Source organism: Cottoperca gobio, chromosome 23 (genome assembly GCF_900634415.1).
Source record: "Cottoperca gobio chromosome 23, fCotGob3.1, whole genome shotgun sequence".
NCBI lineage: Eukaryota > Metazoa > Chordata > Actinopteri > Perciformes > Bovichtidae > Cottoperca > Cottoperca gobio.
In genome coordinates, this window is record NC_041377.1 from 3,506,989 (window position 1) to 3,525,516 (window position 18,528).

At 40.6% G+C, this 18,528-nt stretch overlaps 1 protein-coding gene across 5 annotated transcripts; it reads right to left on the minus strand.

Moving 5' to 3' along the window:
• Positions 1-18,163, minus strand: pacsin2 (protein kinase C and casein kinase substrate in neurons 2). 5 transcript variants are annotated; one of them, XM_029461789.1, is made up of 13 exons: positions 17,994-18,163; positions 14,720-14,790; positions 10,503-10,589; positions 10,026-10,182; positions 9,670-9,905; positions 8,294-8,449; positions 8,030-8,205; positions 7,776-7,896; positions 7,008-7,055; positions 5,791-5,921; positions 3,273-3,461; positions 2,006-2,187; positions 1-1,844 (listed from the first exon to the last, which is right to left on the minus strand). In XM_029461789.1, the coding sequence occupies exons 3-13, from the start codon at positions 10,557-10,559 to the stop codon at positions 1,732-1,734; spliced, it is 1,566 nt and encodes a 521-aa protein (XP_029317649.1). In that variant the 5' UTR covers positions 10,560-10,589; positions 14,720-14,790; positions 17,994-18,163; the 3' UTR covers positions 1-1,731. The 5 variants fall into 5 exon arrangements, with proteins under 5 accessions (XP_029317649.1, XP_029317648.1, XP_029317650.1 ...); XM_029461788.1 differs by lacking the exon at positions 14,720-14,790; XM_029461790.1 differs by lacking the exons at positions 7,008-7,055; positions 14,720-14,790 and having other exon boundaries at positions 17,994-18,161.
• Between the last annotated feature and the right edge of the window lie 365 nt (positions 18,164-18,528).

The window sequence follows — 18,528 nt, forward strand, 5'->3', positions numbered from 1 at the left end:
TTCTTTCCAATAAATTCATTTATTATGTTGTGGGACAACATTTACAAACCTTACTGTGCAAGTACAGCTGTTGCTGCGTTTTGATGACAGCATGCCCTGAAAACATGGCAAAATGTCTTTCTCACTATTATTATAGACAACTAAATTAAACTTTCACTTGTTCTGCAGTTAAAGACATCAAATAGCTTTTTCCCCCCAATGATTTCATTGATGTACTGGGCAATTAATTAATTTGGAGCTTGCACAACTTTGCAAAAATGCAAGCTTACAAAACACAATGATCCAAACACATGTAATAAGGTTATGAAATCAGGTCTATTCATAACATAGCTCCAAAACGGAAAATTAACAAGTATTCACATATTTGTTAATTAATTCAATGAGTATGGCCCTCTGTGATGGGAAAACAAATCATATTTACAAACATATCCAAGGGATATTTGCCAAAAAAACCATTCAATTACTATACAAACTGATTCTCAGTCACATCATTCTAACAAGAGTATAACAAAAGCACTTGTGGCATCATAAATTAACAATCATCAATTTCAATTTCAATGCTTAATTTGTTCTAATATTTTTCATTCAGGCTATTTACATGCATGTATGCAATGACATACCTGGCTGTGGTTTTATTGCTATATAAATTGTATTATACTTTCAAAACAAAACAAAAACACTAAAATATTCTCCCATGACTTGCCATTTAACAAGTGAGATAATTAAAAACATGGAGATTCAAGTGAGAAACATTTTTGAAAAACCTTCAGTGTTGCATGAAAAATAACCTATATAGTATTACAATCTACAAAATCAACAGAAAGTAGAGATTCGTGTGATTCAGGGGGGGTGGGGGGGGTTAATGGGTCAGTGCTTGCGAAAAAAAAACCAACGTCAGCAAAAGTGAATTCAGTAAGTGAGAAAATACAATCAGTGAATATACATTCAATTGCGGTGACTAAAGGAACCAACACACTGAACTAAATGAAGACGTCGTCAGGATAAGGCTCGACTGATCATCATTCCTTATAAAACAACCAGAACAGTAAATTAACTGAGTGGAAACACAGAACCCTGAAAGGAATGGCAGAACAATGTAAGCACTCATTTTAAATCAGGTTAAATCTGACACAGCAATGTCAACAAAAAGGGCTTTACTTCGTCTAAAAGAAGAATCTAAACACTTAACATTTATGGACTGGATTCTAACAGGCAGAAATGGTTTCAAACCTAAAATAGATTATAGTTATAAAAAGGGTCATCTCCCTTAATGAGTGCCTTGCATCTTAAGGCTGCATGTAACATCGCAAGACGATTTGTCATGTGTCATCCCAGTGTTTTGTTTAAACAATATATAAATTCAGACATAATCTAATATATATATATATACTTGAAAGGCTATTATTTTTGTAACAGCATAAATGGGATTCTAAGTAACATAACATATCTTACACTGACAGCAATTTTTCTCTGCGATCTTATTCGCCTGGAATCATCTGGAAATTTGTGGTTAATTTCCATCTTTGTACTGTCAATCTGTGGCAAGCATCAACATCTCAAGTGGTCCTTTCATAATCTGCAACTTCTCTTCTCCGTCCCTCCCCAACAACAGTTCAGTCTTCACCAACAAGGAGAAAAGGGTTAAAAATAAGGCGGCGCCTTCTCGTTTCCAGCGGCACTGTCATTTTGCAACACACCACTTTCTTCTTTATTCACATTTATGATCATTCATTACTGGATGTCTTCCACATAGTTAGCAGGATAGAGGCCCGTTTGTCCCTCCTTGAGCCGGCCTTTGCACCAACCCTGATCATCTTCTTCGCCAATTTTGGTGAACTCATCCCCTGAAGGAAGCAAGAGGAAGGGATGAATATTTATATTCCAGAAACCTCGAGGCAAATTAGATGAGTTTTATTTTCTTCTGGTGATCCATTGACGTCTGATCTAAACTGGTTTCACTCCTGCGTTTATGACTTGAACAGTTCACACTATTCCCGCTATGTACCTGCTTTGAAGGTCAGCTCATCCTGCTCCTGTCCTTCATAGTCATAGAGGGCTTTGACAGGCACAGATACGACTGGAGAAGCCGGCTCGTCTTCGAATGGATTTCCATTACCGTTGGCAGAGAAAGGGTTTGCACCTGTGTCTTCATCTGACCAGTCTGTAGTCTTTTCCATACTGCTCGCACTGGATGGACAGAAGAAAACGGCACTTAAAACTCATCTTAGCGCCTTTACGCATCGACAGGACAATCCAGCAACAGCTTTGTGATTAAACCTTGAAAACATCACTTTCACTTCTAAATAAGTGCAAAACATGCTTACTTGTGGCATCAATGCTACAAAGCAAGTGTTTGGTTGTAAGATAAATGATTCAAAAGTCTCTTTGATGCAAGTGAGAGTGCACACAATGCTGAGGGAAGGCAACAACACAGACCACATATCAAAAGACGCATGACAAATACAGCAACAATTAGACCAAGCGAATAAAATCATTGTTGTGAATGCATGATTGATTTTAACCTGAACGGCCAACAGAGGGAGCCACCTAAACACAAGAGAGAACTTTGCAGAGCGTTAAAAGTGGAAAAACAATAAAGACATACCAGCACATGAAAAGGATTTACAGTCAGACCTGTTCAGTGTCTCTGATTACAACTCTACTGTTGACATTAGTTTACGCCAACAAATGTGCCGTATGTTTGCTCAAAGGTTGAATTTACATATTTGTAGCCAAATTGTTCTTTCATCCATTTGTAGGTACATTTGTTTTATGATATATAGTCTCTTATTTGTCTGGCAATTAAGAGAAAAGTAATATAAACGACTAATCTATATACAGTACCAGTCAAACGTTTGGACACTCGCTCAATGTGAGTGAGAAGGTGTGTCCAAACCTTCGACTGGTACTGTACACGTTTATAAATGTCAATATTCAGATCTGACTGTAAGACATTTTCCCACAGCAGAGACATGCGCCCCCATGCGCATGACATTTAATGTTCCGAAAGACATGGCACTGTTAGGAGCGAAGGACAGACACACATCGGCTTTGTGTGCAATGCCATTCCAGCAACCATGCAGAGCAACACAACAACGTGCCACCTGAGGGAGGAGAGGGTTAAATAAAGAAAGAAGGGATCCAAGTAACCGAGACAAAGAAATAGTTCGAAAGAGATGCGGCACGAACGGCGATCCTTGACACAAAGATGGTAAAAAGAAAAAGGCGGGGAGGTTTGTGGGTGAGCGGAGGGTTTTCTTCTGTTCACCAACGTTTTTATTTCCTCTTTATTCACACTGATGTGGTTGACTGTAGTCTGCTGCTGCTCTACGGCCAACTCCTCCTGCTGCTGCTGCTCTACGGCTACGGCCAACTCCTCCTCCTCCTCCTCCTCATCATCTTCTTCATCTTCATCAAAGGGGTTTGAGCCCACTGGTGCTGTGCTAGTGGGCACAGTCAGGCTGACAACATGGGACACAGTAAGACATCCGTAGTTGACATGCACACACATAAAGACATACATAACATGTGGACATACTCGACTGATAAGTTTACTACCAACAGCAAAGCAAAGGAGCCAAGGGGCTAAACTGGGCTTAGCCAACAGTTGAGGTTACAGATAAGCAAAGGTGTATATATCATAGAAGGTATATGGATCTTCACTTCCTCCCAATGTACAAAAGTAAAGCCGAAATATCCCAGATACAGGTGACGCCATCTTGAGCTTTATGACGTCATTTGGAGCCAAAGTCTGTGCAGTAGCGATCAGGGGGCTCGAGCCACGGTTTAGAGATCCCGCCCAAAGACACAACAACTAACCTTTATATACAGTACAGCTTTGAAATAGACTCTCACTGTTATGGAAAGGTAAACTTAAATCTCCTCTCCACGTTATTAGAGTTTCTGATGCTCTCAAGAGGGTAACAAAAGAGTTTGACCCAGTCATACATATAGTTCTGTGTAATAATACGCCTGAGTAGCATCAACAACGTAGTAAAGTCCATCAACAAAACAACCGTGTTTTAGACTAAACAGATAGAACCATGACGACAATGTGACTCGAGTGACACGATGTTCATCATAATTAATACAAAGCTATAAAAACATCAATGAGACCCTTTCTGAGTGACACATCAACTTTGGGTTAATGTGGATGCAAAGTCACCACGGCAGTTGTTTACTTCCTACCATTGTCACTTTCCGCATCAAGGAACAAAACCTTGCAATAGCCCTCCACCTGTATCAGAGGAAACACGGTTTCTGCTCCCTGTTTACTGACTTATTGGAGCATGAACAGCAGTAGCTAACAGTTGGCCCTTGAGCAGAGAAATGTGAACGCCTTTGTTTGCACAGTCATGCCATGCTCTCCCGAGTTGAGCCTGAGGAGTTGTTACACCAAACACTGCTTTACTGGGAGTCTGGCACAATGTAACTTTGGATGGTTTCGGTCAACAAACAAACCTGGCCTTACAACTATGAAACAGCGTATCCAGAGAGCGGTATTAATGGCGAATCCCATGGGTGTTAAAACCATGTTCATTCAAGCTTCCAACAACAAATAGGGGAAAGATGAAAAAGGGCAAATATGTAATACGAATGAGACTACAATCTACAATCAAGATACGTCTCCAACCTTCACCGTGAAGTCTCTTCATGACCCTCAGTGTTCTGTGACTGTAGAAAGATAATCCAAATCGTTTTAGATTTAACCGATCCAGACCCTGCACATAAACAAGTCACGCCCATAGATGTAGGACATTATATGGAAACAATGTGCTATAAATGCTGGATGGGGGGGGGGAGAGGCAGTCAACATTCCCAAGTTCATAGGTCAAATGCTTTCCGTGCCTGACATTCCCTTTGTTGACTCCTCGAGTGCTCACTTCACACAGATGACTGAATATTAAGGAGCGTTGCCAGAACACGACAGAATAAAGTAACTTCATCTAAAATTCGGAACAAAAAATAGAACACACATATCAGCTTTTGCAATTAGCGCGACAGTGCAGCGGTCGAGCAAAACTGTAATTAGCTTTTTTCACCGTGACGATGGATACATGAGAAGTCTTCTGTCTTAATCAGATGTTTGTCGTCGTCTCCATGAACCACTGTTATGTCCTTGGTGCTGTTGCCACAACACCAGAGACACATTTCTCTGCAGGGACAACTAAGTTCTTATCTTATCTCGTCTTAAAAAGATAACACCATGCTATTAAAAACTAAATTATACATCAATAGAGCTGATAACTTAAAGATCTTAAAACTCAAACAAGTCTGTTAATTATTTGCTCTTTTTCTATCATAAAAACTTGCCTTTAATATTTATTTTAAAAATAATTGTTATACACAAACCTTAATCTGGCCTACTTTGAACGTTATTAATACAATGAAGGTTTTCGTGTGCGAGATATTTCCACATTACTTTTTGGCTTGTTTTCAACTATGTACCAGCCGACTCCAGTCTCGCAGGGATGAATTCTTTCCCGACATACTCTAACAAAAATGTTTACTGTCGCCATGGAAACGGCGGCACAACTAGACGTCACTCCCGGAGCGGAGCGTCCCTTATGTAATGTTTCTACAAGCATTCCTATAGAGAAAGAAACCTTGTGTGGTGCACGCTGGATTATCTCTGATGCAAAGAGTACGACTAAGGAAGGCAGAGAGTAAGTGAGTGTGTGTGTGTGTGTGTGTGTGTGTGTGTGTGTGTGTGTGTGGCGGACAGACGCTCAGTTTTCTGTGAGTTCGTTAGAGACAGAAAGGTGAGCCAGTGAGTGATCAGATATCTACCTGCTGCTGGTCTTGGCAGGCTGAACAGGCTGGTCAGACCCAGTTTGACTGATGCCCGTCAGTGTGACGCCCTCTGATGGCTTTTTCTTTTCTCGTCTGCTGAGGGTTCGGTTCAGGTCTATGGACCAGTCCTGGTAGATGCAGACACACATTAGAGTCAATTATTATTCTTACTACTGTGCAAAACTTGGCCAAATGAGTGGTTGAGCTCGGTTCAAAACATGCCTTCACCACTGGTAGTGGGACACAGCGGTGAGCACACACCTCAACCAGAAATCTGTGAAACATTTCTCAGGCCATGACACGGACTCTGGGTTTTTGAAACTGTACATGCACGAGTGTTTATACAGTACAGTGTAGGCCTGATAAGATGAGATATAACCATGTACAGTATCCGTCCCCCTGTTGAAAGAAGCACAACACTAAAGAGTCTCCCGTCCACCAGAGGCTAACCAGGGAGAGTGGAATAAAAGAGAGACTATAAGAGTTATAGAAAAGAAAATGTTTTATTTTGTTCGTATACAAATGTAGTTAAAATGTTTCCCCACACATGACTGCTTTCATTACTGGACTTTTACTTCCAGAAGAAATGTATAGTATCGATCACATCATGGCAGCATGGCATCGATCTTGTGTTGGAACTAGATGTCTCAAATAATTCAGACAGCAGTCTCTCGTAAGTGTGACATCTGAGATTTACAGTCCTTGTCTGACCCCTCTGATTTATCAGGCCTCTCAAAAGTCTTCCCGTCTGGTTCATGAACTGTGAGACATTGCTGAGCCATGGTGGCATTATGTGACATATTGCAGGGTTCAAATGGACAAAATCATGAGTGGAACGGCCTTTGAGGGGTCAGAGTTCAAAGGATAGAAAGAACAGAGAGTCTGAGCTGTGTTCAAAGTGGTATCGAGCGAATCTAGAGATTTTAATTTCCCGGAAAAGGTACATAAACATCCCGTAGTTATCAGGTAAATGGAACAGTGGAGGGTATGTCAACATACGTTTGGCGGAGACAGGGCGTGGTGTCTGCAGGTACCACGTGCATCTTTGTCTAAATAATATTCTTTTAAAACTTGAACACAAGGATACAAACACAACCACGTCAAACACACAGAAATAAGTAGGAGCAGTAAGGGGTGAGTGTGTTATTGGAAAAAAAAGTATCTCCCCCTCATGGCTGTTGTAAAAAAGAACAGCCGTCACATGCAGAACTCACTACAATGGACCTTCTCTTAAAGGTGCGAGGATGGGACCAATCCAAATTCTGTCAGACATGGGGAAAGGGAAGCAGGTGTGGAAAAGGGTTAATGTGGACAACAGTCTAATCCTAAAGCTGTGTAGTATACACAAATGTTAGTTTGTGAATGTAGCAATGACGTACACCAGCATATTATTCTAGGGATTGCTTTTATGACAAACAACGTGAGCTAAAGAGATACGAGTGTGCTGTATTGTTTTTGACATTTAGTTCATTTTTCAGTCAAGTTCTTTTGAAGATCTTCCCTGTTGGGTCCGTCTAACAGGTTATGCGTCACTCTTTTTAGTTGCGTGTGTGTTTCTTGTCAAATATTTATTCCTTCCTTAAAAAGGCTTCCAAAAACCACGCGTTACTCAGAAAGGGAACCCGCCTGGTAAAGATGAAAGTGGAAGAAGGTGCCCCATTGTACCAGCTATGCCAACAAGAGCACTTAAAGAGCTATACATTGGAGCATTGCAAACGCATGAAGCTTTTCTTTGAGGTCTCTTTTTCTTATTTCACCTCCTGTTGGGAAGATGACACAAACTTCATTCATCATGGCCAATCTGACTGCTGAGGAAAGAATTACCTGCTGCCAAACAGTCCTGTGATAATGTGTGTTTACCGATCTGTGACGTGAAAACCTTTTGGGAACTTATTGAAAGACAGTCAGGATGGTTTTCCACCATTCCTCCTTCTTTCTCTTATCTTCTACTCTTTTATTGGTATAAATCAAGGCTGTAGTACCTCAAACTGTGGCCAGTTCATTGGCATGCCGGGGCCGTGATTGGACCGGAACCATTTCAGGTCATCTTCAGCATCAGTAGCAGAAACTGTGTCTTCCAGCGTGTGGTAGATTGTCTGGAATCTATGAAGACAATATTGGACGTTATTCGCTAGGTGATAGCTCAAATCTAAAGCATCTCTTACAGCGCAATTCATCAACTGCAACAGCTACATTTATGTAAAAGAGCAACCTATGTGACTGTCCTGAGTCTTACCTGTGATTTGTTGAGAGATCCAGGTGCTGTTTCACCTCCAGCAGCAGCTCTCTGAAGAAGCAGATTCGTTTGTCATCAAACTCTTGCCACTGCTCAAACACCTGCTCCATGTTCTCCATATACTGAGGGGTCAACTTGTCGAGTTCTTCCAGGGATTTCTCATATCGCTCTTTAGTCTGGGAGAAAGGGAAGAATGAAGTGAAACATTAAAACATTAATACTTCTTTCTCTACCTGCGCAGTTCTTATGAATCAAACGTCCTACCTTCTGCACTTCCTGATGACACTTCTCCACCTTTTCCTGGAGCTTCTTTTGGGATTCGGGGTTGTTGTTGCTCTCCAGTTTGCTGTTGGTTTCCCTGCTAGCTGCCAGCTTCTCTTCTTTACAGGCAGAGTGATAAGACTTCTTTATCGTTTCCATCTGTGAATTCAAACCGAATGAATAAATAACACTTCGTATACAGAAACCAACTCAACATTGAAACACTGATGCCTGGGAAGTTTGATAAGAGACTTTTGTTTATATTTAAATTCCAACAGATAAGAATTGAGGAAGCAAACTCATTTATCATGGTTTTATTTGAAGAGTGCCCTGGGCTGTGCCTAGTGTAACATGCGCTGAGAGCCATGTGAACAAACCAGGAGGTCATAAGTAGAGGACAGCAGCCTGTCTCCTCCCTAATTTGATATTACAGACAGTTACATGTCAATACACTAAAATGAGGTACTAGGACTGAGTTTAGTTTAGCATGCATGTGTCCATTATTGACATACTGCCCACGTCACCCATGTCAGCTACTCATTTTCTAGACCAATTAATTAGCCTCATTTCCTGTCTGCCCTCTACCCACTTGTCCCCGTCTGTCTGGTCAATCAATAAATCACTCTGGCTACAAAACTGTATTGTTCTTTCCCTGCTCAATGACAAGGCCAGGATGTCACCACCTCAAGGTGACATCACACACACAGGAAATGGGGGCAAGGAGCCTGGAGGTTACAAAACGTTCAGTGGCTTTGAAGATACAAATACTTGGATGTGCCACTCTTATATGCCCGTACAGAGACAGAGAGGAATGCCGAGTAAACAGGCTGCTAAAGTAAAAGCAGTAGTAGGAAATGCATTGACCTGATTTTGAACTAAGAGGAGCCAGTCTCCCTGCAAGCCCTCTGTGTTTCCTTCCCTTGTACTGACAGTCAAAGGACACAGGATACAGTAACTGGCTGCCACCTTGGCACACAATGTTTGGTAATAGCTTCTTATTCAATATCAAGAGGTTGCAAATGTGGTTAGGGTTGCTCTGCTGTTGTTTAGTAAGAAGGCAGTCATAGAGGGAAGACTATTGTGAGTCAGTAATATGCAATCATGTGAACTGGAGTTGTAAAATTGATTGTCATGGCTGTAATCAGTGACTTGGAAAAGGACTTGCTTGTGGTAGCTCTATAGCTGTTTACATTTTCAAACTACATTTTAGTCTCGTCTTTTTCATCAACAATATTGTTTAATGACATTGGTGCCATCTCGTCATCGTCTTGTTTTTTTTTTTGTTAACGAAATTAACACCGAGAGGAATTACTTTAAAAAAAGGTGCTACCACTCTACCACACATCATTCTATTTTAATGTCCCGTTTGAAATCCACACCTCTTTGAGTTTCTTTGCCCACGGTTTCTGAGCCTTGCGGAAGCCGTCGTCAGCCTCTTTAGTCTCTTTGAAGCCACCGATCATCTGTTTGTGGTAGGAGTCTCTCTGCCAGTTCTTCAGCTTCTCGAAGTCTTCTCCCATCAGTGCCGATTTCACCTCCATGTGGAGCTCGCTCACCTTCTCTGCCTCTGTGCACAGAGCAGACCAGGCCCGCTCCAACGTACCATATTGAGGGCCTGATGGAAGAGTTATTTCAGGAATAATGGGAAAATACATCCGTTTATGAATTAAAATCTTAATATTATTGTCCCTAAGAAAGCAAAGAGCACAATCAAAAGGGACTCACACACACACACCTTTTTCTATGAGTTGCCGCCAGCGCTTCCCCCATTCTGTGAGCTGCTGTGCGTAGGACTTTTCAATACGAGCCCGCTCATGGAGACAGCTCATCAGATCATTACAGAGTCGGTTGCCATCGTCTACTCGTTTTACTGATCGTTTGTAGTTTCCAACCTGAGAACCAGCAACAGAAAACAGAAAGATAGTTGAAAGGAGATAGACAACGTTAGTGATTGGCTATGGATCGCACAAGATTTCCTTGAAAGCATTGCTCTCTGTGTGGCGTTCACTTATTTAGAAAACGCAGAATAATTTAGGTCAGCATTTTGGGTCGCGTTATGGTTCAATTGTTATATTTCACTGGATTTATCCTAATTTCCTCAGATTTAAACGTCATCTCAACACAACAGTTTTCAGCAATAAAAGCTTCACTATGGAAGAATTATGACCCTGGATTGAAGGGCAGGGAGTTTAAAGAAATGAATGCGTCTCACCTCCCAGAAGCTATCACTGGAGACATCGATCATGGAGTCATCGTAAGAGCCCGACATTGCTGCTGCCCCAAGTTGCACTCAGTGGGCCTGGGGGAAATAATAAAATCAATAAAAAGTGTCAATGAATGTGATTAAAACACTCTCTAATCAACTATATAATTGATAAACTATTCATATATTATTTTTAGCAGAAATATGAGCTGGTTATTAACCAACAGCTGAATGAGGACAACAAAATCAAGCCAACATTTATCATTCTGTCACAACAACATACTTTGTCTAAGAAAATAAATAGTTCAGAGGAGTGATACAGAGAGAAGTGGAAGGGGAAGGGGAGTGAAAGTGTGTGATCTGGTTTGATAATTTAGGCAACAGGTGGGTGTTTTCATCCATTTCTATAACCTCACAACCCTCAACACAAGACAAACTGGAACCATAATGGTTGCTAGCAGCACAGCAGAGTCTCAGCTAAACTGTGTGTGTGTGTGTGTGTGTGTGTGTGTGTGTGTGTGTGTGTGTGTGTGTGTGTGTGTGTGTGTGTGTGTGTGTGTGTGTGTGTGTGTGTGTGTGTGTGTGTGTGTGTGTGTGTGTGTGTGTGTGTGACCAAGAGAAAAAGAAACTGTCAAGAAGCACACAGCAGGCAGTTTCCGTTTCCTTCAGACGGGTACCACAGACAGTCCTCTGTTACTCTCCTCACGGCCATCATTTCAAACTCAACAGTCTCTCTTTCTTTGTACATCCCCTCCATCCTCTTCCCCTCCATCCTCTTCCTCCCTTCCCCATCAGCCTGGAGTGTCTCCTCTCTCTACACTGGCTGGCTGATTGTGGTTACGTACAGCTGAGACAGACTGCAGTAGACACCTGGCATCAGAACTCAGCTAAAATGCATCTCAAGTGATCACTCAAGTTCAGATTTTTAATTTCCAGCTTGATGCATTCAATTGTATCTCTGGGAAAACTGCAACCCCTACAATTAGATGATTGACAGAAAAATATGCAGCAGACTATTTTGAAAATCTATTATTGTTGAAGCCATACAAAAATGCCAAACATCTTAGTCTTTACTGAAAATTGACATGTTTCTTTTTTTTTTTACTCTATTCTGACCTTTTAAGGACAAACTTATTTTTTCTTTTCTGCACAGCAATTTCTTGGTACACATCTTTATACATCCCTTCACTTATGCTGGTAAAAAGGGGGCATTTCTTCACTCTTTTATTTTTTTTAAGACTAAGTCAGTGACACTCATCGAACATCAATAATAAAACCAAAATACCCATCTCTTATCTGGAGCTGTCCACTTTTGGATTACTCAAGATGCCTTTTAGTGCCGTGTGTGAACACACAGGGCCTCTTTCAATTGAGTGAGAGGATGGTGTGTGTGTGTGTGTGTGTGTGTGTGTGTGTGTGTGTGTGTGTGTGTGTGTGTGTGTGTGTGTGTGTGTGTGTGTGTGTGTGTGTGTGTGTGTTGGCCAGTGGTCGGTGACCCGTGCCCTCCAGGACATGACTTAGACAGAGGGAAGTATTGTGGTCACTGCTAGTTGGGGAACAACCGTCCCCTTTAACTGTGTTTGTAGTTTACAATCAGGTCAGTAAAACAGCCACACACACAGCCACACATACACAGTTTTGTACTGGTGGTTGACTAAAAAGTCAATTTAAAGATGTCTCTCTTGGGCTCTGGGACATTGTGCTGGGCATTTTCCACTATTTTCTGACATTTTACAGAGCATTTCAAATGATTATTCAAGAAAATAACTGGCAGATTTTTTAGTTGCAGCCTTCACATTATCAAGGTATATTATATATTAAAGTATTATCATAATGGGCGCCCCAGTACCTCACATGATAGAGTAGGCACTCTGCACATTGTCGTCCCCTCTCTCTTCACCTTTCCTGTCTATCCATCCGTACTATCCAATAAAAAGTCTTAAAAAGCAAAACAGGAATATTATTATTGTTATAACAATAAAGCCTACTACTTGGATAAATATCCCAGCCCTTGAATGTACCAACTGTCTTCAGTCAGATAGGAAATAATCTTGAATCGGAAAACGTTGGCGACACACAACACGTACTGTGTACATACAGGGCAAAAGTCCAGAGTTTTCTGCTGCTTCAACCCCCCACAAACACTAATATCAATATGAATGTGGACTGCTAGATCTCCATCAGTAAAATTCTGCAAGGTGTGTGTGTGTGTGTGTGTGTGTGTGTGTAATAGAAAAAGAAAAAATGTAAGCCTATTTCTCAGCATGAAATACCATACAGTATCTAGCCCAGTCTTGTCCCTGCTGCATTTCCCCACCAGCTGTCCATATTCTTCATTCCCCAATCATGACTGCAGTATAAGACACACGAGGGACACATGGAACAAGCCACAAATATCGACTCTAAACATGGCAACAAGTCTTCTGACATTAAATACTGCCGAGTTCAAATTTCCACTGACAGCATGATCACAGTAGCATAAAATATGTTTAAACAAATGACAACTTTAGTGATCTACGTGTAGGAATTAGATTGATAGAATTAAATATCACATTACTTTTGACTCTTTACCTTTGTATTAGTAATGTGTTAACCATTTTAAAGATATTCACACACACACAGACATTTTAAGATTGATCATGTGGTGATGTGAATCAACTAAATGTAATGTAGACATTAAATATTTAACCTAGATTATAAAAATCTATGTTTTTTATTCTGTAAAGTATCACCCAGCTCTTTATCAAACTTATCTCATGTTTCGTAGTCTTGGAACTAAATATAGTTTTCTAATCAAGTGGCTCTACTAGAAAATTCTTCAATTAAAAGCAAGGATAAATGGCCTTCAATAGCCAAAAGATCTTAAGCCACAACAATGTATCGGGAATTCCTTCATCACCTAAAGTCATTTCCCGGGGCTGATGTAATCAACAGCAAACAGGAACAACTGTCTGCACACCGTTGGATCTGTAGGACATGGGGACTGCGTTAAACAATTGAACGCAGCTTGACCCACAACTGTAAACAATGCTGTTGACTAAGGCCAGGTCTGAAGTCCACCTAATCTGTCACTCTACAGGAGAAAACTGGAAAATCCAACACTGGGCTGCTATGCACCGCCAAAAAAAACACATGTGAATGAGGAATATTTGTACAGATTTAAGATTGAGAAATTACCACTGGGCATTGTGTTTTTGTCATATAAATTATAAGTAACAAATGCTAACAAATGCATGATTTCCTCAAGACTGCAGAAACTTGAACAGGGGTGCTTAGATTACAAACTTAGTGATTACATAAAACACAACAATGATATCCACTAAAGTCTGATAAGTAAATGTACTGAGCATGCTGGAATTTGGTTGCTGACAACAGCCTTAAGATAGAAGTGAACGAACGCATTCCTCGTGCCTAAATTGAACTTTGGCATGTTGAGCAAGTTCCCACAGTGTCACCACTCATCCAACTATTTTTGCAATTTGTAACCATATTTGCACATATGAGGCTGAATTTGCTGTTTTAAAGTAGAGCTAACAAATATCGGTTGTTGATGATTCAGAGCGACAGCTGCATGTGACAAGCTGTAAGCTAAAGGGGGGGAGGAGAGGCAGATCGTGAGACAGCAAAAGCAAGAGATGACCATGTGTGTTATTTAAAGCACATGAAAGATTACTGCACTATACTTTTGGAAATGGACACAAGACGCCAATGACCTTTATAACCAACACAGGGAGGGGTGCTGCAGGGGTATTTTTGTAAACAAACCCGGAAGTTAGCAATCGCCCTGGTTCCCTCGAAAAAAAGGCCAAAGGAATTTTTCCATTGGATTTTAAATAATGGCAGAAAATAAACTTTGTGGCAAACAAAAGTTTATAATTACACGTTTTATTCAGCAAAATAATCTTCACAAATTAACACCACTTTCATGAATTTGTTGGAAAGATGGCGGTGCAAAATAGGCCCTTGTGTACACGAGCATTTTCTTTCCCACATACCACCAGCAGACTGCCTATTCATCCACCGCAAGTTTATGTTTCTCAGAGTGCTCTGGGGGGGTTGTCACTCAGAAACAGAGTCATGAGTGGGGCTGAGGTGCAGGAAACAACAGGACACACAGATAATAGAGATGAGCACATACACAACAGACAGTCACATGCATACCTGCCCTGAAGCTGTGTGTGTATGTTAGTGGGTGAAAACTACAATCAGAGCATCAGTAAACCAACCGTATTTTGTCACTGGACACAGACTTCAAAACTGTAGTGATGATTGAGGCAGGTCACTTCAGAACAAACTCCTATCAACATAAAACAGCAAGGCCATCGGCAGATTAATGTCACACAATCTCAACATTTCGTTTTGCCTCAATCTGGCCAGCCTACCAATCAGTAAGTACTGGAGAAGGGACATTTTTGCTCAGCCAATGGAGTTATTCTGAGGGTTGCTGTGTCATATTCAGTTTCCTGCTGAATATTGAGACCTCCCAGCCATGTCTGCACAAAGCAACAGAACAAACACTGCTTACAGGTTTCATCTAAAGGAGAATGCATGACTTACTTCTGCAGGGTTTTAATTACAGGAGGAGCTGACTACTCTGTTTCTTTACATCAGTTTTTTTTCAAATAATTTGGAACTATATTCATAATTGATTAAGTTATTTTTAAGAAAAAACACCAAACATTTCCTTGTTCCAGTTTCTCAAACGTGAGGACTTGCTCCATTTCTTTGATTTATGTGAGAGTAAATAGATAATCTAACAATTATTTTCAGTATTGATTAATCTGCAGACCATCTCTATTCATTGTTTGGTCTATAAAATGTCAGCAAATACTGAAAAAATGTCCATCACATTTTCATTGTCTTCCAACTGTCTTGTTTTGTCCAACCAAGAGTCCAAAAACCAACCGATCAACCAATCAATTAAATGACTATCGGTTGCTGCTCTAAAGTGGAGATCTTTGCTTTAGGATTTGTAACAGGCACTTTTTTTCCTGACATTTTATGGAACAATTAATCCAGAAAATAATCCTTAAACACAGTAACGCTCACTTAAATCATCAGTACAAATTATAATCATGGGGATTGATGGAAGAGAGTGTGATTACATAACAAGCAAGCTTAAATAATATGTTATGTATCCATGCCTCAATGTCTTAATCACATGAAAATTGCTTATCTAAGCAGGGGAGATTTTTTTTTTTTTTTTAAAGTTTCCATTTCCTTCCTTTGTTGCATACAACGCCTGCAATATCTCACAGGCAGGGAGTGCAGCTGAGCTGATCTATCCCTTCAATATTGCAGTTTCTCAGCACGACATTGCTAAATCCTGACTGGGCTATAAGAGAATAAAATACAATCAGTCCTTTACTTCTTTCTCTCTTGTTTCGCTCAAGCTTGAAGGTCAAAAGTTTCCATGGCAATCGCAGGTCATGACCTTGATTTTCTTTCCCTGTCAGTCATTCACCTCTGCCCTCCTTCTTCATGCGAGCTCAACAGCTGCACGGGCTTGCTGATCGCACAGCAGTATGGCCTTTCAAATGTGGAGGAGCTTTTTGATAACTCAAACCATACCAGCCTTTATAGAGATCACTGACAGAATAGGACAATGAACCCGTCGGTCCATCAGCACCAGGTCAACTGTAGCCTCAACAGAACTGACCAGTCCGCCTGCTCAAAAACCCCTTGCTCCATGGTTAGGGAAAAACAATGGCGTTTGTTCCACACTTTCAGGCATTTTCCACTGGACACGCCAGCAGCATAGAGAGGAACATAATGGAGGGAAATTGAGTATTACATGACAGGGAAGGGGAGATCCTGATGTCACCGACGGGCGAATTTTGCACTTTTTCCTGTGGAAGCCCCTGTCCTGCACGCAGAGTCGCTTGTTATGCATTTAAAGCAACAGACTTTTCAGGAAAGTGCCATGAGCAAAAGTCATCTGCTAACCCTGTTTTAAGATGTCTTCTATACTTTATGTGTGCACATTATCAGTTCTCTAACAAAGACAGAAATAACAGAATAACCAAACATCCAATTTATTGTTTATTGTTATTACATTTGAAATGTTCTGGAGCGGTTTTACTGCATCTACAATGAGAGAAGGCCGGGGAATAAGGGATGCAAATAACAGCTATTTTCATTATCCATCAATTTGCTGCTAAATGCCAGAAAAATGGGCATTATAATTTCCTAAAGTCCCAAGATGATGTCTTCCACGCGTTCTTTTGTCCAACCAACAGTTGATGTTGTAGTTTAAGTTCACTTATACTGACAGGCTACAAGAATTACAAGATTATATTCTGCCGGACACTGGATCATATCTCTTTAACTGCTTCATGTGTGCTCTTGGAGAATACACCAATACAGATCCCTCTAAAATGGAGAGCAGTGCCTTCTGTCTAAATTGGAAAACCCATTCTAAGTTTAGCTCGGTTCTGTGACAGAGCAACCAGTTCACATGGCCCCCCATAAATAAGGAACCACAGAGCTTTCACTACTGCTTTACCCTGACAACACTATCAATAAACAAAACCACATAGACATCAAACCCCTTGCTTGTCACTAGGCATGTATAAATACTCCAGCTGCAGTACTGTGATGACTGATAACTTCCACTGACTCATGACCATATCATGAGTATTGGATGTTTGTCATGCTCAGAAGACATGCCATGTTCCTTGCTCCCTGCTTCACGTGAATATTAGCCCCGTGTTGACAAGGATTTTACTGTAAATGATCATAATACAGTCACAAACGCCCAGACTGTAATGGGAAATCTAACATTTGTTTCTGTACATGTAACTTGGGTTAAATGTGCAGTAGGCTCCATGAGTGAGGGACAGAATTTGGCAGCTAGCTGGGACTGCGCAATTTAAAACGCTGCATGGGCTTATCACGGGGCATGATAAACTGAGATGAGCTATTTATCTCCACAGAAAATGCCAAAATGATAAAATGTGAGCATACCATGCAGGATGATATGGCATGGACCAGGGGTTATCTTTACTTGCGAAACCTGCCCCGCCCTTTATCACTCCAGGCAATGAAACACCAGTTTCTCCCTGCGAAAACTAGACAGCTGGGGTAAAACATCTTGAGGCAACTACATGAATTAACCAGGTTCATAACAACCTAAAGTCCGACATTAACTACACTGACATTTTGTAAACTAACTCCGACCTAACGGTGCTAGCTTAACTTAAGTCTTGGGACTTTCAATACCAATGTTGCCGCAACCGTGTGATAGTCAATGGTAAACTAGTTCAACTTTTGTTTTACATCTTATTAAACACCTGAGATCACTCAAACACTGCCATTATTGTATCGTTTACTAAATTAAATCGTGTTAATGACCTCAGTACCAACAGTCTCCCATCGGGAAGTAACGTTAAAACTTTTGACGTTAGCCCCCTAACGTTAGCTCAAATGTTAGCGAATTAGCCACAGCCCCTTAAGTAAAAAGTTAAACGGTACAACCTTAAAGTTTTAGTTTTAGCTTACCTGGTATAGGTTTATTCCTCTTGACGGTTAAGGTTTAATTGAATAATTAATTCTCTTGTTGGTGCCAATTTACAAATCTTTTCGGCCGTTTTTCTGCTCAGCAGCGGCACCATCGATCGACTGAGTGACACAAGCAGTCAGTTAGCCGGAGTACGACACAGAACATCCGGTCAATATTTTCAAAATAAGACCGGTAGCGAAGGGTGGAAAGTAAATAAATACTTGCCCTGTACTTACGTACTTACTTTACTCGAGTATTTTCATTCCTTATTACGTTATAGGTTTACTCCAGTACATTTCAGATGGAATTATTTTACTTTACTCACCTATTAACAGCTATAGTTACTAGTTATAGTAACCTCATAGCCTTAGTTTTTAAGTTTTAATAATTATTTTTTACGTTTTTTTTAATTCCTGCTGTTTATTATATTGTCATTTTTAGTCTTCCAAAATTGTATTTGTGGTTTTGTATTTCCATTTATTTTCCATGTGAATCACTTTGGGCTAAATGTGTGTATGAAAGGTTAGACTTAAA

What these genes read in the sequence shown, in the direction of transcription:
- pacsin2 (XM_029461788.1), bottom strand. Translation starts at nt 10,559, where the DNA reads ATGTCGGGCTCTTACGATGACTCCATGATCGATGTCTCCAGTGATAGC. An exon ending in CCAGTGATAGCTTCTGGGAG is followed by an intron (nt 10,183 to 10,502) that starts GTGAGACGCATT and finishes GCTGGTTCTCAG; the next exon opens with GTTGGAAACTACAAACGATC. An exon ending in GATCTCTCAACAAATCACAG is followed by an intron (nt 7,897 to 8,029) that starts GTAAGACTCAGG and finishes TTGTCTTCATAG; the next exon opens with ATTCCAGACAATCTACCACA.